We start from the raw sequence: 22,053 nt of genomic DNA, 5'->3' as shown, positions 1-22,053 counted from the left end.
GTGTGTGTGTGTGTGTGTGTGTGTGTGAGAGAGAGAGAGAGAAAGAGAGCAGGAAATGGAAGTCATTTACGTTCTGCTTACCTTCTGACACCCACCACATCCCCAGCACTCAGCTTGCCAGTCGTTTGCTGCCAGCATCAGCAAACAGCACTAAAAACAGCTCAGGTCACCTCGGAAAGACCCGAGAGAATGTGAGGCGGTCATATTGAGACAGCACTTGAACTATTCCGGGCTATCGGGCCGCACAGCGGGTGACTGATAGCTCCTCTCCTCCCTCCCTCAGATGGCTCCCTGCAGAGGTCCAGTCAGTCGGGCATCCCCACACTGGTGGTGGGCTCCCTCCGACGCAGCCCTACCATGGTCGTGCGGCCGCAGCAGTTCCAGTTCTACCAGCCGCCAGGGGTCCCGTCCGCACCCTCTGCCATGGTGGTGGAGCTGGGGCCCACGGCTGCGCCCACCGGGGAGCCTGCCCCCGTGTGCATGAGCAGGGGCAACGACACCAGGGCCCACTCGGCCGCCAGCTCCCTGATCATGGAAGGCAAGGAGGCCCGGGTCAAGAGCGAGCCCCCACCCAAACCACCCGCGTCGGCGCCACCTTCAATCCTCGTGAAGCCAGAAAACTCCAGAAATGGCTCAGAAAAGGTAGGAGTGCGGTGACATTAGGGACGCTGATTTTTCAGACCCTCGACGGTGTATTTGGGCGGTTCCCCACGGTGTTCGTGGCACAGAACCCAAACGTGCAGCCCTGTGGCAGCGCGAATCCTCACACCACACGCACCCTCCCTCGGGGGTTACTGGGTGCATTTGATAGATAAAATGCACATTTCTCTCCAGACCCAGAGGTGGTTTAAGAACATGCATTGGGCGTCACACGTGCCATGGTATGAATTTCAACTCTGCTGCTTGCTAGCTGGTCGGCTTTGCCCCAAACATTTCATCTTTTCATAGCTTTTTTTTTTCTTCTAAAAATGGGCATAAGGTTATTTAATACCTCATAGGCATATAGTACTTGCAATTGGAGAGTTAATGAGATCAACTGTGTAAAGTGCTCACACGGGGCTTCACACACCCAGTGTATTGAACACACACACACACACACACACACACAACTGAGACACGGGGGGATTTCAGGAACTTATCAAAGCTGTAACACTAAGTGAAATGGCTCTAAGGAGCGGTGCTGAGGTTATGGTAGATTTCAGAGCCATGGCCTTCTTGAATTCTTCTAGTCCAGGAGTTCTTTTGGACCAGAAGGCACGTTATTTTGTAAAAATAAGCAAACTTATGTTCTCCATGATGTGCTTGAAGCAAGAGAAATGCTGTGAAGGGGCATTAACAAACTAGGTGGGGCTCATCCTTTTCTTCAGGTCATTGAACATCACCACCATGACCCCCGCTCCACCGTTACCTCCTCCTGGCACACCACCGCCACCTACTCGCCCACAGTGGACAGAGAATATGCTTTCTTCCTGTTGGTTCGATGTTTACTGGCTAGGGAGGACCTGCAGGCAGCGTGCTGAGCACTACCCATGGCCCCTCGCATTTCTTCCCGAAAACAGCCCTTGAAGCAGATGTCAGGATTCGCACCCTCCTTTTCTGAGAGGACATGGAGGCATAGAGTGCTTAAGTCCGTTACCCACGGCCACTCAGATAAACATACATGAATGAGGTCGAATTCAGATCTGACGCAAACATGTACGCTCTTCATGCTGTTGTAAGCGTGTAGGGAAAGGCATCTGGGTGGTGAGGGGAGGAAAGTGTTGAGTCATGTGAATGGTGGGAATTCTTATTCTGAAGTATAGTATTCAAATAATTCTGTTTTCCAAGCCTCAACTGTCAATGTCAAGTCTCCATTATCTTATATTACTAGAGAGAGCCCTTAAACTATAAGTGCTTTGTGAATGTCCAGACCTCTGCCCGAGGGCTGACAGGCAATGGAGATACTTTGTTACATGTTTCACCACAGTAACATTTAAGTTTACACATATATAACTTGCATATATGTGTATAACTTACATATATATTACATTTACACATATATAACTTAAGTATATATGTAAGGGACCAGCCACTCTGAAAGGGTCCCACATGTGTTAGCTATGTATCAACTTAAATGTCCAAAGAGGTACACGAGGGTTCCATTCTATGGGGCAGGAGGCATCTGAAGCAGTATGGCGATACACTGTATTAAGCCCTGCGAACCAGAGGACATAATGGGAAGTGCCAGGCAGATAAATCACAGGCTGGGAGAAGAGGAGGAAGAGGTGGAAGCTTAGAACAAACGGGACACCATGCCTCTCACAGAAAGGAGAAATGCTCTCAGATTCAGCCCATGGTTGACATCATGGGGCATAGCCCAGGACTGCCGGAGCTTTCATTTTATTAAAGAGGTATATTAAATCCTGATTTTTAATTCAATTTTTATGAAACACTCTTCAACACTCTCCAGGCTAAATTCAGTCAGCAGGTGCACAGTTTGCAGACTCTGCTTCTGAGGGCTTAGAAGGCCACGGTGGAAAGTTCTCAGGGAAGTCATTAGAGAAGGCCTCAAGACAAACAGGCCCTTGACGGTCTGCATGGAGGATAGAGGAGAAGTGAATTTCTATTAGTTTCTGGAAGGGATAATATCTGCTCACCTCGAGCCCCTGCCACACGTGGTTGCCTACCCCACTTATCCTAGATAATTCCTAATCCTTTTTCAGTTTAATAATCATGGCCATTTAAACAGCTCTACCTCTGGGAGGCTTTCTCTGACTGCCCTACAGTCCAACTTGAGCTGACTTCATACATGTTATACATTCTCCATTATAGCACTTGCTAGAAGTGTCTGTCAGGACAGCTTTATTTACTCTTGGATCCACAGCACCCTACTTACTGTGGGATGCATAGAAGCCACTCTTTTGAGCATTTAACTATTTCTTGAAATAATACAAACGAATTTCATTTCAGGGCACGAGTGGAAAGTCAGCAGGAACCAAGTCTCAGACGGAAGTTCTCACAGCTCACATCTCCTACTTCATCCGCCCCTTTGCTTTTCTCTTACAGCAAGTGAAAACCGTGAGATTTCAGAATTATAGCCCTCCTCCCACCAAACATCACACCTCCCATCCTACCTATGGAAAGCCTGACCAGCCAGCCACCCCCAAAGGGTCCCAGCCAGAAGCAACCTTCTTCGGCCCAGAGATGACCATCCTATTCGCCCACCGAAGCGGTTGCCAGTCCGGACAGCAGACAGACATCCGGAGAAAGTCAGCTTTGGGCAAAGTCATGACGCCAGTGCCTGCCGCCTCCACCACGCAGACCGCGTTTCCCAGCAAATGAAGCTCCGGTGGCTATTCCTAGACCTGAAAGAGGTGATTGCTTTTAAAGACAGTCTGCCTCCACTGTGGGTGCTCGGCTTTTCTTTGGGGTCTTGAGCATGGGACCTTGTTCTGCCTGTCCCTGCGCCCCTCCAAAAGAAGTGGGAGCTGGTATCCGAGCCTGAACAGGCCTTCCAGACATAATGATGCCACATAGCAGTGCCCCCGACTCAGATCCAGGAGCGAGACAGTGTCCTGCCCACCGGTTTCCCAGGATGGGCTGTGTGACTTCTTAATTCCGGAATTCTAGGTAGAATGTCTGTGTCCTAAAAGTTGCCATGGGTGTTACATGGTTGGAACATTGGCATTGCTTTGTTGACCTCATCACCATAGTCCCCACAAGCATTAAGACAGCTTCTGTCATTTTCTTGGGACTGAATACACGGCGCTAGTAGCCACCATGGTTTTTCCCCCATTCATAACACCACCTACAAAGGGAGAACCTTTGTTGTGCCAGGGTGAGTGGTGAAGGGGTGTCAAGGAACCCTGGTGACACCATGGTTAGAATGCTTGGCAGATAACAAAGGCTGACGGTTCAAATCCATCAACTGCTCCACAGCACAAAGATGTGGCAATCTGCTTCCATGTGGGACAGTTCTACCCTAATTTACAGAATCACTGCTAGTCAGAATCGACTTGATGGCACTGGATTTTGTTTGGGAGAGTTTGGTTTGGTTTGGTTTGGTTTGGTTTGGTTTGGTTTGGTTTGGTTTGGTTTGGTTTGGTTTGGTTGTATGGGGGTGGTGCATGTGAAATGGATACTTTGAACATTCTAAAAATTCAAGCCAAACTAAACCCACTGCCATTGGGTCATTTCTGACCCAGAGTGACCCCTACACACCCTCTTAAACCAAAGAGAAGCCAGATTCCTGTGTGTGTGCCCAGCAAGGTCAGAGAAAAAGCTGACTACCCAATATCAAGAGAGTACCATCCTTTCATCTCTCAATCAGCATATAATCCGACACGATGGATAAGGCTACTAACCCAAACCAAACGCACTGCCATTGAGTCATTCCAACTCATAGCAACCCCATAAGACAGGAAAACTGTCCTGTAGGCCGTTAATCTTTAGAAGTAGGCTGCCACCTCTTTCTCCCACGGAGTTGCTGATGCTTCAAGCTATAAACCTTTCAGGTAGCAGAGAACCCCTTATCCACTGAACCACGATAACTCTTTCTGTATGGTGGGATAGACAATGAACTTGTCCTGATTTTGTAGTCTGAATTCCCCAAGAAAACACACAGCATGCTGGAGAACAAGCTTGTGTGGCATATAATTTTAGACATATATCATTGGTATTGTTCTCGTTTCTCTGGTTTCTTTTTCTTCTCTGTAACTCACTGCCATTGAGTCAATGCTGACTCACAGCAACCCCCTGTGGGTTTCCAAGACTGTAACTGTTTAGGGGAGATAAGAACTCAGTCTTTCTTCTCTTTGGGGGAAGATTCATTGTTTCACCAGCTTGCAGGATACGGTAGCAATGTCAGTAAGAACACAGTGGCCCAAGGCAGGGATGAGGGTACCTTCTAGAGGGAAGCTGCTAGAAAAGAGAGTGGGCAAAGAATGTTGGAGAGGAAAGGTGATTCTTATTGGGGAAGGAAGGACATAGAGCACACAATGGAGAAGTGGGCAAAACGAAATGAACCCACTAAGATGGCACTGAAGTAGACAGAGCCAGCCAGGCAGAGTATAGTCATCAAAGGGGAGAAAGTGTCCTGGGGCCATGCTGTAAGAAAACCCATCAATTCTCATTAAACTTAATTGTTGTCATTTAACATTTATTGCATACTCATCAATGTGGGCCCTTTAATGCATAGGTGCACTTGCTGCTAAGGCCATTAAAAAATAAAAGTTGGTCTATAAAGTAAAATCACCTTCTCCTGGGAAGTTCTGGAGGATCCTGGGATTAATAGCATATATCTTTTACATACTGACCCACACAGATCTGAAACAAATTGCCCAGACGTTTCCAGACTCAGATAGAACAAAAATAAAACCATAATCCTGCCAAGCTATACTGCATATGCATCACAACGTTGTAGCTGGTAGAGCCAACAGGGAAGTGTGTTGTTCTGCTGCTGCTTTGTCACCTTGACCCACGTCTCGATCACACACTCAGCATGCCCGTCTCCATGACTCATTGAGCTAAATGGGAAACTCCATATGGGAAAATGAGATCAAATCACAAGGAAAAATCATGATGTCATTTGTCAAAATATACATACCTACACTTCCTCTTGTTCCAAAAGAGAAATCTTGATGAGTTTAGCAATCTCACTCTACCTAGAATAGCAGATATGGGGCAATACCAGCCAACCAAATATTTAATCTATGTCTCAGTACTAAAGGATTTGGGATTTTTTTCATTCTTGGGGTTGATTAGCAGGACAATTGGGTACAATGGAGACATGGTTCATGTCTTCCTAATCAAGGGAAATTGCCTTTCCCTGGTTGATTGTCTCTAAGGGAGCTTCTTTTAGAAAAGACCAACCGCTTGCTACCTGACTCCACTCAGTCCAGTCCCCCATGCCCAGCATCAGACTCCTTCTTTCCCAAACCAAACTCATCTCTCTAGTCTTAGGAGAGCTTGAGAGGAGCAGTGTGTCATTTTCTGTGTTTAGTCAACATGTATTGAGCATTTGGCATAGTGGTTGTGCATTGGACTGCTAACCACAAGGTCAGCAGTTTGAAACCACCAGCAACCCTGTGGGGGAAAGAGTGGGCTTTCTACTCCCATAACGAGTTCATAGGGGCGGTTCTGCTCCATCCTACAGGGTAACTCTGAGTCAGCATGGACTTGATGGCACTGCGTTTTGGGAGGCACTACAATCAGGGTGATATTGAATCCACACCAGTTGACTCGATGGCAGTGAGAGTTCAATTTTAATTTTACAAAGCATGTATGAGGGGACTTCCAAAAGTTCATGGAGATGGGGTTAAACAATAATGGATTATTCCATGAACTTTCCAAGCCCCCTTATCACTGTCCTCATTATAGTAACAAGAAAACGCAGGCTGAAAAGCTTCACCACAAACAGTGGCAGAGCCAGGGTTTAGGCCCAATCGATCCGATTTTTAAGTCCATCTCGGACTGTGCAGTATAACTCAGAAACCACCCTTGACTTCGTCAAGCTGCCTTCAGATTGCTGGGAGGCCGCATGGTGTAATGGCTAGAAACGCAGGCTCTGCCTTAACACGGAGGAAGTTCCTAACAACCCTTACCCCCTCCAGCCCCGTGGCATGATACCCCCTCCAGCCACGTGGCATGCGGCAAATGACTTAACCTCTCTGAGCCCCATTCACTTCAATAGGACTGATATGGTGTCAGCCTCATTGTAATAGAGTGAGGACTAAGTCAGGTGATACTACAAAGCAGTTTTGGGTTTTTTTAATTATTTTCCTGTTTGATCGTACAATTCTCATCACAATCCATACATACATCCATTGTGTCAAGCATATATGCACATTTGTTGCCCTCATCATTCTCAAAACATTTGCCTCCCACTCTAGCCCCTAAATTAGTTGCTCATTTTCCTCCTCCCTCCCCACTCCCCCCTGCCCCATGAACCCTTCATAGATCATAAATTATTATAGTTTTGTCATAAGTTACCCTGTCCAATGTTTCCCTTTGCCCTCTTCTCTGCTGTCCATCCCCCAGGGAGGAGGCAATACTTAGATTCTTGTAATTGGTTCCCCCTTTCTACCCCACATTCCCTTCACCCTCCAGGCATCACCCCTCTCACCACTGGTCCTGAAGGAGTCATCTGTCCTAGATTCCCTGTGTTTCCAGTTGCTATCTGTACCAATGTACATCCTCCGGTCCAGCCAGATTTGTAAGGTAGAATTGGGATCCTGATAGTGGGGGGTGGGGGGTGGAGAAACATTAAAGAACTAGAGGAAAGTTATATGTTTCATCGTTGCTCCCCTGCACCCTGATTGGGTCGTCTCCTCCCCACAACCCCTCAGTAAGGGGGTGTTCAGTTGCCCATCGATGGGTCTTCACACTGCACTCACCCACCTTTACAATGATATGATTTTTTGTTCTTGGATGCTGATACCTGATCCCTTCGACAGCTCGTGGTCACACATGCTGTTGTGCTTCTTCCATGTGGGCTTACAAAGCAGTTTATAGAGGCACAGAGGAAACACTTCACAAAGGTCAGACAGGAATGTCTTTAAGCAAACAGGCAGTTGTCATTCCAGATGAGAGGTGCTGAACCAGAGCATGCCCAGGGCTGTGCATATCAAATGTAGACTGTCTGTCTAGTGTTGGAGGTCATAACGTGGTCTAAGCAGGGTCCCAAAGGCCAAGTAAGAGTTAAACATATAAATGGAGTGGAAGAAAAAAGAATGTTTCAAGCTAGGAGGTGGGAGTTTAAACAAGGGAACTTGAGCGAAACCCTAACCAAGCCCATTACCATCCAGTCAGTCTTCACCCTGTATGACAGAGAAGTGCTCTAAGACTACAGATCTTTTTCTCTACCAGTTTTATTGGCTTATAATTCACAAATCATACAATCATATTAAGAAGAGTCATATGATCATCACCACAATAATTTTAGAATATTTTCTTGTACTCAATGTTATTCATTCCCTATTTCCTCCCTGCCATATCGTCACAGTAGCAGACAGCCTCATATTTCTCCTATGGAGCAACTGGCGGGGTTGAAGCACCAATCTTTTGGTTAGCAGCCCAGTGCTTACCCCATTGCCCCACCAAGGCTCCTTTGGGAAGTTGGAATTTAAATAACAGCAATGAAGCCAACTTCTCTTATACTGGGAGTAAATAGACAGTCCACTCCTTTGTGAAATGTTACGAGGATCCCCATCAGAGCACCATCACCACAAGTCTGAAGACTAAATTCCCACCCTGTGGGACTCTGTGCCTTCAGCTAAGAATCGGGCAGTCCCTAGGAAGAGTGTCCCTCTGCTCTGTAATGACACTTTGGTATCTCAGGGCTCACAAAGGTGCAGGTGGTGAGTCTTGAGTGAGATGGGGGTGTGGAGGGGACTAGCACCTGCATGGGGGAAACTGGGAAGTGCGGGTCAGCAATAGCACCTCCTTCCCCCTGGCTGAGGACAGAATCTGCAGACCCTGGGGGAGGGAATGGCCTCCTTAAGCAGCATTGAGCGCCTCACTCTGAGCTTCTCTGTCTCTTCTCTTAGGAGGAAGTGCACCTCTAGCCCTCATCAATCCCTTGGTGTTGTTGTTGTTCTTGTTGTTGTTGCTGTTGTTGTTAGTTGCCATCAAACAGATTTGGGCTCGTGGTAACCTCGTGTGTGTGGAGATCCACTGTTCCGAGGTGTTCTCACGTGTGACCTTTCAGAAGTAAATCCCAGGTCTGTCTTCTTAGGCACCTCTAGTCCCACAGACAGTACCATCCCTTCCTGTGTCTCGGTGAGATGCAAGACTGACTCATAAAACCCACTGACTTCCAGCTTCTGAAAACTCAGGACTGTCCACACCGGGCCTGCACTCCAGGGCAACAGCAACCCTGTGGGCCTGGGTCCTGGCCAGCTCAGTTCAAGGAGCATGTCCTGTTGGCCTGCTTCACTCACGCACAGGCCTACCCTTGAATGAGGCCCATCCCCCCTGGCGGCTGGTGGCTGCACTCCATCTCTCAAAGGCACCATAAGTGCCTCGAACATTAGAACTGGAAGGGTCCTTAGAAATCAGCTGATGAAGGACGCTCGGGCTTCATGGGTGTGGTGAGCCCAGCCTTGGCCCAGGATAGCCTATTTAGTCATTATGAGGAGGAGAATGGGCCTCTGTGTTCCCAACAAGTTCCTCAGGCGACTCTGATGCATATGAAGTATGAGAGTCTAGTCCACCCCCTTAGACCATACAGGAGAGATGCCATTCAACAGGGGTTAAAATACTGAAATATGCCTCTACTGAGAGGGACTGCTGGGTGCTCTGAGCTCCTCAAGAGCTCTCCCTACTCTCAGACACTGCACCAGGCAGCTGCTAAAGGTTAGGGCAAAGCTCAACGGAGACCTCCAGCCATAGAGCCCTTCTTCATTACCATTGGCTAGTGCCTAGGCTGCGGAATGTCTTGACTGCTACACTGTTGGAGAGAGCACTCACATGAGAGCACGCTGCTCTCAAGCCAGGCACTTCCCCAATCCTCCATGCTGGTCATCTTCATTCACCAGGTCATTGGCCGAGGGCAGGAACTGGCTGCGAGGAAGAGCAGTTCCTTATTCACTAGACTACCCTTGTCAGCTAACACCTTCATTGGCACGAGCAATGCCCTTTGGCTTCCCAGCTCCTTTGGCATTCATTTGGCAGGCATGGAAGTCCTTTGTTTGAACAAGGTGAGCGGGCATCCATTCTCGTCCTCTCATCTACCTCTGACCACCCAGGTCAGACACACAGCCTTTGCACTCCCTTCCTGGGTGGTGCACATCGGTGGCCGGCAGGATTGCAAAGTGCCGCCAAGTCTCTCCAGTTGGCACCAAGTGCCGGGCCATCGGCTGCCGCTGCCGCATCTCTCACTTCCATCCAGAGCGGAAAGGCTACCGACTCTCCCTTCAGCTAGAAGACAATGTTAGCGCTTGCTACAGCCTCTCAGGTGATCCTGGAAGGCAGGTATTTAGGGAATGTGTTCGGCAGGCAGGACCAAGCAGGCACTATCTCAAACAATCTCTGCAGCAGGTTGTGTGAACACATTTTGTTTTTTAAAAAATGTGAAAAGAACAAGCTGTCTGTTCGCCAGGGCATCGTATAATGTCCGTGGTCGGAGTGAAACAAGATGTCCCAGGAACATATTCACAAATAGAATGAGAGGATCCAAGGCATACCTGAGATTCAAAAGGGGCTGGGCGTGGGGTGGTGGGGTGAAAGAGTGTTATGGATTCGTCCGCCCATCCATTCACCCAACAGCAGTTATCTACCACCCACTGTAGAGAGGCACTGTAGAGAGGCACTATGCCAGGCAAGGGGGACACAGTGGCTCACCAGGTAGATAAGACAATACCATGGCCCTCCCCGGGTGTTGTGCGTTTTTAATGTTTTAGGGAGTTGGGGTGGCTTTCTGCCTTTCTCTCCTCTGAATGATTAAAGGTTTCATCCTATGACATAGACAAAGAGGTTTCAAAGAGTTTGTGGGAAAATGAGATACAACGATAATGCAATTTTTCCATGCACTTGTTGAAGGACCTTCCTGTTGGAACTCGTTGTCAGGAGAGACCAGTTCCTGGAGAAGGACATATGTCTGATAAAGTAGAGGGGAGCAAAAGAGAAGGCGGCCCACCACGAAATGGATTGACACCGTGGTGGCAACAGTGGGCTCACGCATAGGAACTATTGTAAGTGTTTCCTTCGGTTGTGCATATGGTCGCTGCGGATCAGCTGCCTCGGTGGCAGCTAACAAGAACAACATGTATAGAGCTATATAAAATTGTAAAACAAGTAAGCATATATCTATATCGCGATAATCAGTATTATGAATAGCATTGAAATTCACTGTTTGCCTCTCCCAATCCCATTCCATTTTCCCCCCACCTCTGCACCCCTCACATCTTGAATACAGTGCTAATTATTCTCTCGAAATTTTGTGCTCTGTGGAATTCTTGGTACAGCCCATGCAGGTTCTGTGTAAACATGTTGCTAGTTGCTAGGGAGTCGGTTTTGACTCATGGCAACACTAGTCAAAGCAAAAAGTGTGACCCGAGGCCAATGATAACGTGCCTGGATGTGTGCGCTCCCAGCTGGTATCTGTCACTGGCACCCTCAGGCTGTGATTTGTAGCTGCTGGGAATTGAGACTTTAATGCACCAGCATGTTTGCTTAGAGGGGTTCTGGTTCAAGGGACTTTTATAAGACTGCTTCCAAATAGAGCTGTTTTGGGAGTCCTTGCTGCTTCTGAATGGGCAAACAGGTCCTGGATGGGCCTTGCCTGGCTCTCAGGTTGGTAAACCTACAGAAATGCCTCTGAATCTGAGACCAAAACAGATCTTATTGCTGGTTCCGAACTCTGCTCAGAACCGTGTGGGATGTGCAGGCCCCACACTGCACACGAGAAAACTGAGCCTGCAAATGCGTCCGTTCCTTGTCAGAGGTCACACGATTCCTTTCAGATGGAGGGGGAATAGAAAAAACGTGTTTCAAACTGTCCTCCGACTAAGATGGTCCCCGTTCATTGCAGCAGTGACTGTGTGCCAAGCGCTTCACCCACATTGTGTCATCGAATTCTCCCCAACTCTACTGGGAGCTCCTGCTTTTCTCCCATTTCAGAGATTGGAATTAAGGCTCGGAGGGTCAAATGGACGAGATCCCGAACTCTAGATCCAAAGAGTATTGTGAAGGTGCCAGCTCTGCCTTCAATGGCAAATGTGCACAAATGCACATGATTGGGGTCAGAAAGCTCACTACATGAGGGTGAGATCCGAGGATGGGGGTGGAGATGGAATTAACATTCACTCAGAGCATGAAAGGCTATCCAGGGGAAAACTGCAGGCTAAGGTCTTATTGTCTAAGCAGTGGGAGTGGAAAGTAGACAACTAAGTGTGTTCTGCACAGAGAGATTCAAAACACAAATCTAGCCCAGCTGCAAGGGTGACCTGACAGAGGCAAGCAACTTGACAAAGAGCTGCAGTTTGCAGCATGGTTCCGGATCATGGACATCGAACTCAGTCATCATTTGGCATTCCCCAGATCCCCCTCTCTTCCTGCGATTAGTTCTGGTTTTGCCTGTCCTCACTCTAAATGACACAGAGCAGAGTCTCAGAAGAAGGGCGATACTATTTCCTAAATGACCCCAACTTTCATCTTCTCTGTGGGAACAAGAGGGCTCAGAGAACAGACAGCTTCCATGCTTGTGTTTATCCAAAGTTCAAAGGCAATTGCTTTGGGGTCAGGCACTCACCCACAGATGCAAGCTCATTATGCAAATAGGGTCACTGCTGGGTGGACAAGAGCTACAGCCTGGTCCAGACTAAAGGGAAAGCAGCCAAACACAGGGAGAGAAAGGCAAAAGGCCTTTGCAAAGGCTGCCTTGTGCGTCCTCAGTGAGTGCTGTGGGAATCTTGCTGGTGTGACCAAGTGACCTGATGATGGTCATTTGCAATGTCAGGACTTGATTGCTGTAGCTCACATGGTGTCCTGGAGGCCAAGAGCCCTCCTAGCATCCTTCCCATGAAAATAACAGCTCTCTGGCCATCTAAGAGGATTGTGGGCATTATTTTCACTCCAGGGAACCTCACATACAAGCAAAAAGCACAGGCCGGCATCTAATTATCAGGGGGCAGCTAAAATGGCTTGGGGGGAACCAAAGAGAAATTCAAGTCAATATAGCCTTCCAAGGATTATACCTAGTTTCCTGCTCCTCGGTTCCTCCCTGAAGTTTCCCAGGGAGATGTTTCACTTCTCTGTCAAGGAGAAATCAGGAGCACTGCACTGCTTGAAGAGGACATCAGTCTTGGCTAGAGGGCTAGAGGAAGAATGAGTAGGAGTATGGGAGGGTGGCGAAAAATGGGGAACCGATCACAAGGATCCATCTAGAACCCCTCCCAGGGGGACGAATAATGGAAAAGTAGGTGAGGGGCAACGGAGGACGATGTAAGATGTGAAAATAGTAATCTATAACTTATCAAGGGTTCATGAGGGAGGGTGGGGAAGATATGGGGAGCTGATATTAGGGACTCAAGTGGGAAGAGAATTCTTTGAAAATGATGATGGTGGTATATGTGCAAATGTGCTTGACACGCTGGAGGAATGTATGGATTGTGTTAAGATATGTTAAGAGCCCTCAAAAGTGCTAAAGAAAGAAAGATAGCACCAGGCTTCCATGACAGGGAACAGAACAGTCAGAAGGGTGGTACTATTTTGAAGGGGAGGCTAATTTTAGATAACAACCACAGCTCCAAATATTCCATTCTGCACCTTCTATTTATAAGCTGAGTTCTTTTTTAAGCTTAAGTTGTTTTTAGATTTTTGGCAAATTTGGGAGCTCAGACATTCTTCATTATTGGGACCTCCAAAAGAAGACCAGATGGGGGTAGCTATATCATCCGTGTTCCCAATCTGCTCAAACCTTATAAGGTATGGAGAGGCAACATAAGAGCTGGGATGATATGTTTTGGAGCCAAATCACCTTTTTATTTTTTTCCCAATTTTGTTCCTTACTAGTTGTGTATCTCCTTCCTAAACCCAAACCCACTGCCACTGAATGGATTCCAACTCACAGTGACCCTCTCTAAGGTTTCCGAGACCATAAATCTTTATGGGAGCAGAAAGCCTCATCTTTCTCCTGCTGAGCAGCTAGTGGGTTTGAACCTCTGACCTTGCAGTTAGCAGCCCAATGCCTAACCCACAGCACCACCAGGGCTTTTCATACTACACCTCCCTAGGCCTCCATTTGTTTTTCATTATTTGCAAAATGGATTCTCAGCAAGATTAAAAGAGATTCTGCAGCCAAATGCTCTACCTCCAAGATGTACCTTTAAAGAGACTGTGTTTATACAGCTTTGAGCCTGGTGTGGGGTGCATTGAGCAACAGATGGATGGTGTTCTTCTTCGGGACCATCGAGTCAATTCTGACTCATAGCAACTCCAGGGGACCGCATAGACCAGCCCGATTCCATACTGACTGGGATTTTCCAGGCTTTAATCTTTGCGGGAGAGATTGTCAAGCCTTTCTTCAGCAGAGCCTGGATGTCAGTTCAGACTGACAGTCTTTCAGTTAGAAGGCAAGAGCTTAACCACTGTGCCGCCGTAGTTCCTTCAAACTGATAGATTGGCAGATAAACAAGAGGCAAAAACAAAGCACGTGGAGGCCAAAAACAAAGAACAATAAAGTAATATCTCTCTGTACAGAGTAAGAGAGAAAAGCAACCATTGAAGTGGTATTTTGGTCGTCAGGAAGCGCTCCAATGAGAAGCAGCTTTTGGAAGATGAGCACAATGGAGAAATGTGATATGGGAATTGTGCAGGCTTGAGAGTCCCATGTCCTGGCCTCACCACTTGTTGGCTGTCTGACCTTGACTCAAGTTGACTAACCTTGATGTTTTTCATTCATTCGAGAAGTGCATACCATAATGGACGCTTCATAAGATGGTAGGGAGGGTTAAGAGACCCAGGTAGTCCAGGAGCCCAGGCACAGAGTGAGACTCAGGAGTGATGGCTATTGCCAGAATCTTCAGCCATTACAAAGGCTTAGAAGGGTGAACACAAAAATGCTAAATATAAGACCAGAATCATACTCCTGCCACACATCTGGATACATACTAAAGACTGTCACTGAGCTGTTCGCTTACAAGGGCAATTAGTTACAGGAAACAAAGAGCACCCTGGATTCAAAGGACCTGGGCTCAAATCCTGACTCCACATTTCCTAGCTGTGTCACCAAAGGCTATTTACCATGTTAACCCCTGTGAAGACCCTCTGACATAGTGGCTGTAGGAATGGGCTGAAATGTAGGTATGCTTATAAGGAGGTCACAAGACCCAATACTGTTTGGTTCTCTGGTTCATAGGGTGGCTATGAGCGGGAATCAATTGTGCTTCCCTTGTGTGGTTCACTGAGAATTAAATGAGATCCTGTACATAAAGTGATTAGCACATGCCCAGCAGATCGAAAAGGCTCTGTAATATTAACTATCATTATTATTATTTATTTTTTATTATTATTGGCATGCACTGTCTTACTTAATCCTCTTAGCCATCCCACAAGTTAAGTACTGTTGTCCCCTGTCTCCAGATCAGGCAACTGAGGCTCAGAGAGAAAGTCACTTGTCTCAGATCACAGTGAGGAAACTGTGACCAGAAAGGTCAGCTCCTGTGTTCTCTCTGCCTGTCAGATAAGGGTGAGGCAGTTTAACAAGCATTTTAACAACTCATGTGATGCCATAACACGCACCCAGCTCTTCTTTTCTGCTATTCCTCCCACTTTACCTCCCCACCAGCTGCCAGACGGCTTTAGGTTCATGGCTGTCAGGGCCTGCAAAAGCAGCCAGTGGGCACACTGTTTTTGCCCCTCTGGGAATTTGCAGTTTCAAAAGGTTGACAAGGTTTATGAAATGCCCATTCTGATTTGCAAATAGGTCTGACACGAACATGCTTCCAGCTGGCTGGTGATTTCAATAACAATCCCTCCTCTTTGCTGCCAATTAACAGAAATTAAATGTCCCTGGCACATTTTGTAATTCAGAAAATGCATGTGCTGATTAGTTGAACCCCTGCTGGACTGGACACTGCTCCAGGCCAAAGGACTTCTCATTCTAGCTCCATTTAAAGGCATAGGACATTGTCTTCCTGGTGTAAATCCACTGACCGCATGCATGCATTCCCTCGTCTTCAGTCAACAAATAGAGATGGAGCGCCTACGGTGGGGCAGGTGTTATCCATTCAACTGAGATACGCCTGTAGCAACACAGACAAGATCCCTGCCTTCTGAAAAGAGGAAAATGGTGAACAATTCAGCAGGAGTGGAATTTCTCCAAGACAACTGGACAAGGCAACAGAGATGGGACAGAGAACGACTGAGGGGTGTAAGCTGCTTCAGGTAGAGTGGCCAGAGAAGGTAGTGTCTGAACTGAGATTCAAAGGCTAAGCGTGGCCACAGGAGCAGGGGCACTCACAACCTGTCAAGGAACTACATGGTTTGTTTTCCAAGTAGTGACATTTATTCATTTACCAAACATTTAAAGCATAAAATAACTAGGTGTGAAATGAGCAATTCGAGAACAGAGGAATCCACTTTTCCCTGCCCAGAGGGACCTTCCTAAGGAGGATGTACTTATGGGAGATGCCAACCGGAGTGAGCAGAGAGGCAAATTATTTCCCTTTCCTTTGCTTCTGTTCCCCGACACTAGCATGGCAGGACTGTGGACTCTTATGAGCTCTCCTTCGAGCAAGACCGTTATGTGTGCAAAGTCGGTGTCACCTGGCTTTTCTCCCTGGAGAAAGGCTAGCAAGTTTCTTCTGAGTGGTGTTGCCACCACAGCAGAGACAGACACACAATCAAGATGTTAAGACAAGAAAATAAGTGCAGCAAAGATTTAATAAGCAAAGTATACTTCAGTCACGAAGCAGGTCGCCTCATGATTTGCAGAAGCTGACAGTGTCTAAGAGTGTGGTACTGGATTTTGTAGTGGTCAGGTAGCAGTACCCCGTTGGCTCACCACACCTCCCTACCCTGCTTTCCCATTGGTCCATATTCTTGCATCTCAATTGGTCCTATTCCAGCCTGATGGTCTCATGATCCTCAGTTTCTGCACCTCAATACCATATATGGCAGTCACCTTGCTGTCCTTTCAAGTAGTGTTAGCCAATAGGTTATCTGGAGCAAATAATGTCAGGCAATTTGGAATGGGTCATCTGAATCTCTAGCTGTCCTTCACATAACTGATGGAACAGATCAGGTGGGGTGAGGTGGGAATGAATCATCCACACATGACCAGTGGAAGGGATTAGGTAACATAATTCAGGAGAGGTCATTAAGACCTTATATGTCTTCCAGGCCTCTCGTCGCTGACAGAGACTGACTCTCACAGTTCACTGGTTTAAACTATCCCCCGGGGCACACAGCCAGAAATTGGTGGAACTTGGAAATAACTCAAACTCACTGCCATCGAGTTCATGCTGACTCATAGTTACCCCCTGTGGATTTTCAAGACTGCAACTGTTTACAGGAGTAGAAAGCCCAGTCTTTCTCCCAAGAAGCTGCTGCTGGTTTTGAACTGCCGACCATGTGGATTGCAGCCCAATACATACTCACTACTCTACCAGGACTCCTCAGCTTGGAAATAAACCCAGGCAGCCTGGCTCCAGCTTATGCTAACCACTTGCAACCTCATTTAAAATGGGATGCAAAAGTCGTCCCACAGACATCAAGCTTTCCTACTTCAAATAGACTTACCTTCCGAGAGCTCAGTAAACAAAGAATGACTACTTGCCTAATCCTAAAACCCCTGGACTGGACACGTGGCACTAATAAGTGCTGTTACCCAGAGCTGCACAATGCCATTCACAGGAAATTCACACCTCCTACCTGTGATGGGATTTTGGGGTGCCTATTAAAATGTCAGTGGATCTTAGAGTTAAAGTTCTTTCTACATCATTTAGCACAATGTAGAAGGTCAGATTAATGTGGCAGCCAGTCTTTCCTTGACAGTTTTTTCCTTATTACTTCCATGCCCCTGCACTCACTCTCAGAAATGCCACATCACAGAAAATGTAGGTAAAAGAACAACCAATCACTCCCTTGGGATCTATGTGAAGTAATCTCAAATAGCCTTGCCTCCCGTCTCAAAGGGACATTCTCCCAGCTGCTGATGCCCGTCTCAATCTACCTATCTAATCAGTGGGCCACCTCTGGCCCACTGGAATATGAACATGTTGACCCCTCTCCAAGGTGCAGACCCAGCATCGGCACTAGCCCCAACCTAGGCACAGTGAAGAGAGGCAGCATATGCCTAAAATGGGCATTTTCTCCGTCAAAGGCTAAAAATTGTGCATAGAGAGATGAAAGGCCTGCATAACATCAAAGACGACATAACTTCAAATCTTGGGTTTCTTATTCAAGTGGTGAATGCATGTTAGTAGATACATGTTAGAAGTCACAGACGTTGAATTCATGCCTGCTCCTGCTGGATGTACAGCAGCGACTTGGAAGCCCAATAGCTCATATTCCTGTGCCAAGGAACACATCTACTGAATTGCATTTGTAGGTCCAAAGAGCCCAGGCGTGGTTGCCTAAATGTGGTTGCCTGATGGGTTGCAAGCTAGGGCTACTACCTTAGCATATACACGTATCAGAGTTCCACCCACCCATTACCATTGAGCCAATTCGGACTCATGTGGACTGCATAAAACAGGAAAACTACTCCTTAAAGTTTCCGAGGTTGGCAATCTCTACAGGAGCAGACTGTCTAAGCATTCTCCCTTGGAGAATCTAGTGGATCCACACTGCTGACCTTGCGGTTACCAGCCCAACATGTAACCCACTACACCATCAGGGCTCCTGGGGGTTTGCGTAGGACTCCCAAAATTGGGTGTCTTCCACAAACCAGCTACAAGCTCCGACTATCCCATTCCACTCCCTACCCATCCCAAAGGAGGAGTCTGTGATCATCCTCGAATTTTCTCCAAATAGGAAACCTGCCTGTTAAGTCAGCCTGAATCCCTAGGTGGAAAAGAGATAAGCTCTAACTGAAAAAAACAAACAAGAGATGGAAACCCCCCTCTCCTGCTGATTTCAGTTTGATTAGATTTTCATGGAAACATGGAAACGTGTTTTTGAACAAGCTCTGAAGCTGGGCCTTTGAAAAGGCAAGTCTTTCACATTTTTTTCTGAACCCCCTTCTCAGCATCTCTTTGGCTTTCTTCTCTCCTCCTGCAGCATGGTTGGTTTGTCTTTGGCTTTCTTCTCTCCTCCTTCAGCATGGTTGGTTTGGATGTTATTGGTACTTAAAAGGGCCGAGAGCCAAGCGCAGGCAACAAAGCCATAACTGGTTCTTGTTTTAATCACTCAAACCACCTGCCCTCGACTGGACTGGAGACAGCCAGAGTGTTTGGTTGTACTTTACATTAGAGCATTTGGGGGCTCAAGGAAGGGACAACTGTTACAGGTTGGATAAAGAGGGAAGAATGTTGGTTATATATGTGTTGGTGAAAATGATGCAGAATGAGTTTGGCCATCAAAATAAAAACACTTGGGACCTCAAAGGAATTCAGGGAGCTCTCAGATTTTAACTTTTTAATATAGGACATCTTTTTAGACTTACAGAATAGTTGCAAAAAGTGTACTAAAATCTCTATGTGCCCTTAAGCTAGATGTCTCAAGTATTAATGTTTCACTATTTGTTTTGATCCTTTCTGTCTTGTTACATAAATATGTAATTTTATTTTATTAATATCATATGTAATCACTATATTATCACAATTTGTAGTATAGAAATAATCAAATACAAAAATATATCATTTTTATGAACCATTTGAGGCTAAGTTGAATATCAAATGCTCCCTCATTCCTAAATATTTCAGTGTTATTTCCCAAAAATGAAGATATACACTTTGACAACTACAGGGCCGTTCCCAAAATCAGGAGAGTTTTGCCTCTTTGGAAATAGTTCTACTCCGTCCTAGAGGGTCTCTATAAATTGAAAGTGACTCAATGACTTTGTTTTGGATTTTTCTAATCCTATAAGCTAAGAAAACCACACTCTGCATAAGTGGACTAATAGATAACATCATGATAAACAGAGAAAAGCCTGACGCTGTCAAGGATTTCATCTTGCTTAAATCCACAACCAATGTTCATGGATGCAGCAGTCAAGAGGTCAAATGATACTTTGCATCGGGTAAATCTGCTGCACAAAATCTCTCTTGAAATGTTGAAAATCAAGTTACTTTGAGGACTAATCTGTGCCAGACCCATTTTGATAGGGGAAAACAAGGAAGAATCAATGCATTTGAATTATAGTGCCATTGAAGAATATTGAAAGTACCAGGGACTGCCAAAAGAACAACCAAACCTGTCTTGGAAGAAGTACAGCCAACATGCTCCTTAGAGACAAAAATGGCGAGACTTCCTCACCATTTTTGGACATGTCAGGAGAGACCAGTCGCTGGAGAAGGACATCTTGCTTGGGAAAGTAGAGGAGCATTGAAAAAGAGGAAGACCCTTGACAAGATGGAGAGACACAGTGGTGGCCGCACCGGACTCAAGCATAAGAACAGTTGTGGGGTGACTCGGGACTGGACAATTTTTGTTCTGTTGTACACAGGGTCTCTTGAATGGGCACCACCTCAACAGCACCTAACAACAGCAGCTACCTAACTAGTCTACAGACCTTATTCAAAGTTTTCCATTTGCCACATGACTGCCCTTCAGAGGAAAAATAAAAGTTTTAATCTAGGATCCAAGCCAGGACAGGACCACATTGTCATATCCCTTTAGTTTCAAGATTCTTTTTCATAATCTTGCCATTTTAAACAGCACAGGCCGTAATAAATCTCAACAGAAACTTGTCTGGTATTTTTTGTCGTTAGATTAAGATTATTCATTTTGGGAAGTAGTGGATGATAACCTATAGCATCTCTGGTAATTACAGAATTTCATGTCAACCTGAGAGATATAAACGTATAGGGGGTGGAGTCTAGCCTGTCAATCAGGTCACAGCCAGATGGTGCCTGCTTATGGGTGTGGCCTTCTTGTAAAGAGGCTCCTGGGAACCTCCCCCTCAATCTCCGTCTTCATCTTCCTGCTGGTGAGTCACTCTGAAACCCACCAGAGCCACTGCCATTGGATCCACACCGCATTGCATCCACCGGCCTGTGAGCTTCCCGCATCCTGCATTATTGCATGTGACTTCATGAGTCTGAATAGGGCCTTATAGACTAGTATTGGACTTAGGGACTTGAGTTGGACTGGGCTGGGATGTTTTCCTGATATATAAAGCTTCTTGGTATAAAGCTCTTTCTTACACATATATGAGTTTCACTGAATTTGTTTCTCTAGTCAACCTGGCCTAACACAGCATCCCTGAGTTTGTGCTGATGTAAATAAATAAGTTGAAGCGAAAGAAAAGCTCTTCTTTACAGTAATATTCCAAGGACTAAAGGTAGAAGGAATTACGGAATTCGAAAATGCCATTTGGCATCATAATTGGTTCAAGGAAGAATAAATCGTGAAAACTACTAGGTGAAAGCTTGAAGCATCTTAGAATATCTCCCCACAAGGTACTTATTCATTGCAAAGAGAAAAATAGTAACTCTACAGTGGAGAACAACTTCCACCAAGTGCGCTAAATTAGCATCACCAGTAAGGGGGACGTGGGTATGACGTGCCTCCTAATATGATGAACACAGGACGCAGCATCCCTTGTGGGGTAGTCCTGCCCGCGAGGCTGGCCATTTTCAAAGAACTGCAGTTCTTCCCAGGTTGCATTCATACAGGATAGATTCTGAAATCTTTTTCACCTTCACAGACCCCGCCTTGGTGATCTTCCTAGGAGGAGCTAGCAACAACTGGGATCCGAGAGACAAGAGATACCTGTTTAGATGGAAACTGTTCAATGGAGAATTCGTGGACCATGTGATGGTCCCTGGACATCAGGGATGCTTCGGGAACACCAACTGGCTGGCCTCCAACATAAGATGGTAATAAGAGCAGAGAGTCTGCCTGCCTTCACCCACAGCATGAATGAGCCAAGGTAGAGAAAAGCAAGTGAGACTCCTGTGGTGTGCTGTCACAAGTTAAACCAGATTCCCATCCCTCCTGTAGTTCATTTCTGTTGTCAAGGCCAGACTTTATCTTGCTAATTTCTCTTGGTACCTACACTGGACATCAAGTGCCCTCCAGCTCTATGTCTGGGTTGGCTCTCCTGCTCAGACTTAGTGCAGTGCAGGAAATAGCATAATAATCTTCTCTCATGGTCTAGCTGGAGAGGCCAGTGCTTCTTCCTGATCTCCCCTTACCTTCCCCCCAACCCTAGCCCCTTACCTAACATCTGACATCCCCCCACCACCTGCTTAGGTGTTTCCATTCTAGTTCGATCCTCTGCTTCCCCTGACACCTTCTGATCCAGGAGGTTCCTGTGCTTAGAAAACACTGACCCAGGAAATAGGACTTGGTACCTAAAGAATCTCGGACAAGAAGCATCTCTGATGTTATAGGAAAGAAACCACAGACTACAACCCTTACAGAGAGGCTGTTTCAAACCTAGAGAAATAAAAAGCAGGTCTAACA

General features: G+C 46.4%; 1 protein-coding gene across 1 annotated transcript in view; it reads left to right on the top strand.

Moving 5' to 3' along the window:
* The window catches only part of SH3RF2 (SH3 domain containing ring finger 2), a 151,790-nt gene extending 129,737 nt beyond the window's left edge, over positions 1-22,053 (top strand). Inside the window, exons 9-11 of the mRNA XM_004696695.2 lie at positions 284-642; positions 3,046-3,353; positions 21,293-22,053. Of these exons, the coding sequence (XP_004696752.1) occupies positions 284-642; positions 3,046-3,321 (635 nt within the window). The 3' untranslated portion in view covers positions 3,322-3,353; positions 21,293-22,053. The remainder of the gene's footprint in view (positions 1-283; positions 643-3,045; positions 3,354-21,292) is intronic.

The sequence above is a fragment of the Echinops telfairi genome, unplaced genomic scaffold (genome assembly GCF_000313985.2).
Source record: "Echinops telfairi isolate 266 unplaced genomic scaffold, ASM31398v2 ScPeMD7_7469;HRSCAF=8507_0, whole genome shotgun sequence".
Taxonomy (NCBI): Eukaryota; Metazoa; Chordata; class Mammalia; order Afrosoricida; family Tenrecidae; genus Echinops; species Echinops telfairi.
Note: the sequence above shows the minus strand (reverse complement) of the source record. Positions and strands in the feature narration are given on the sequence as shown.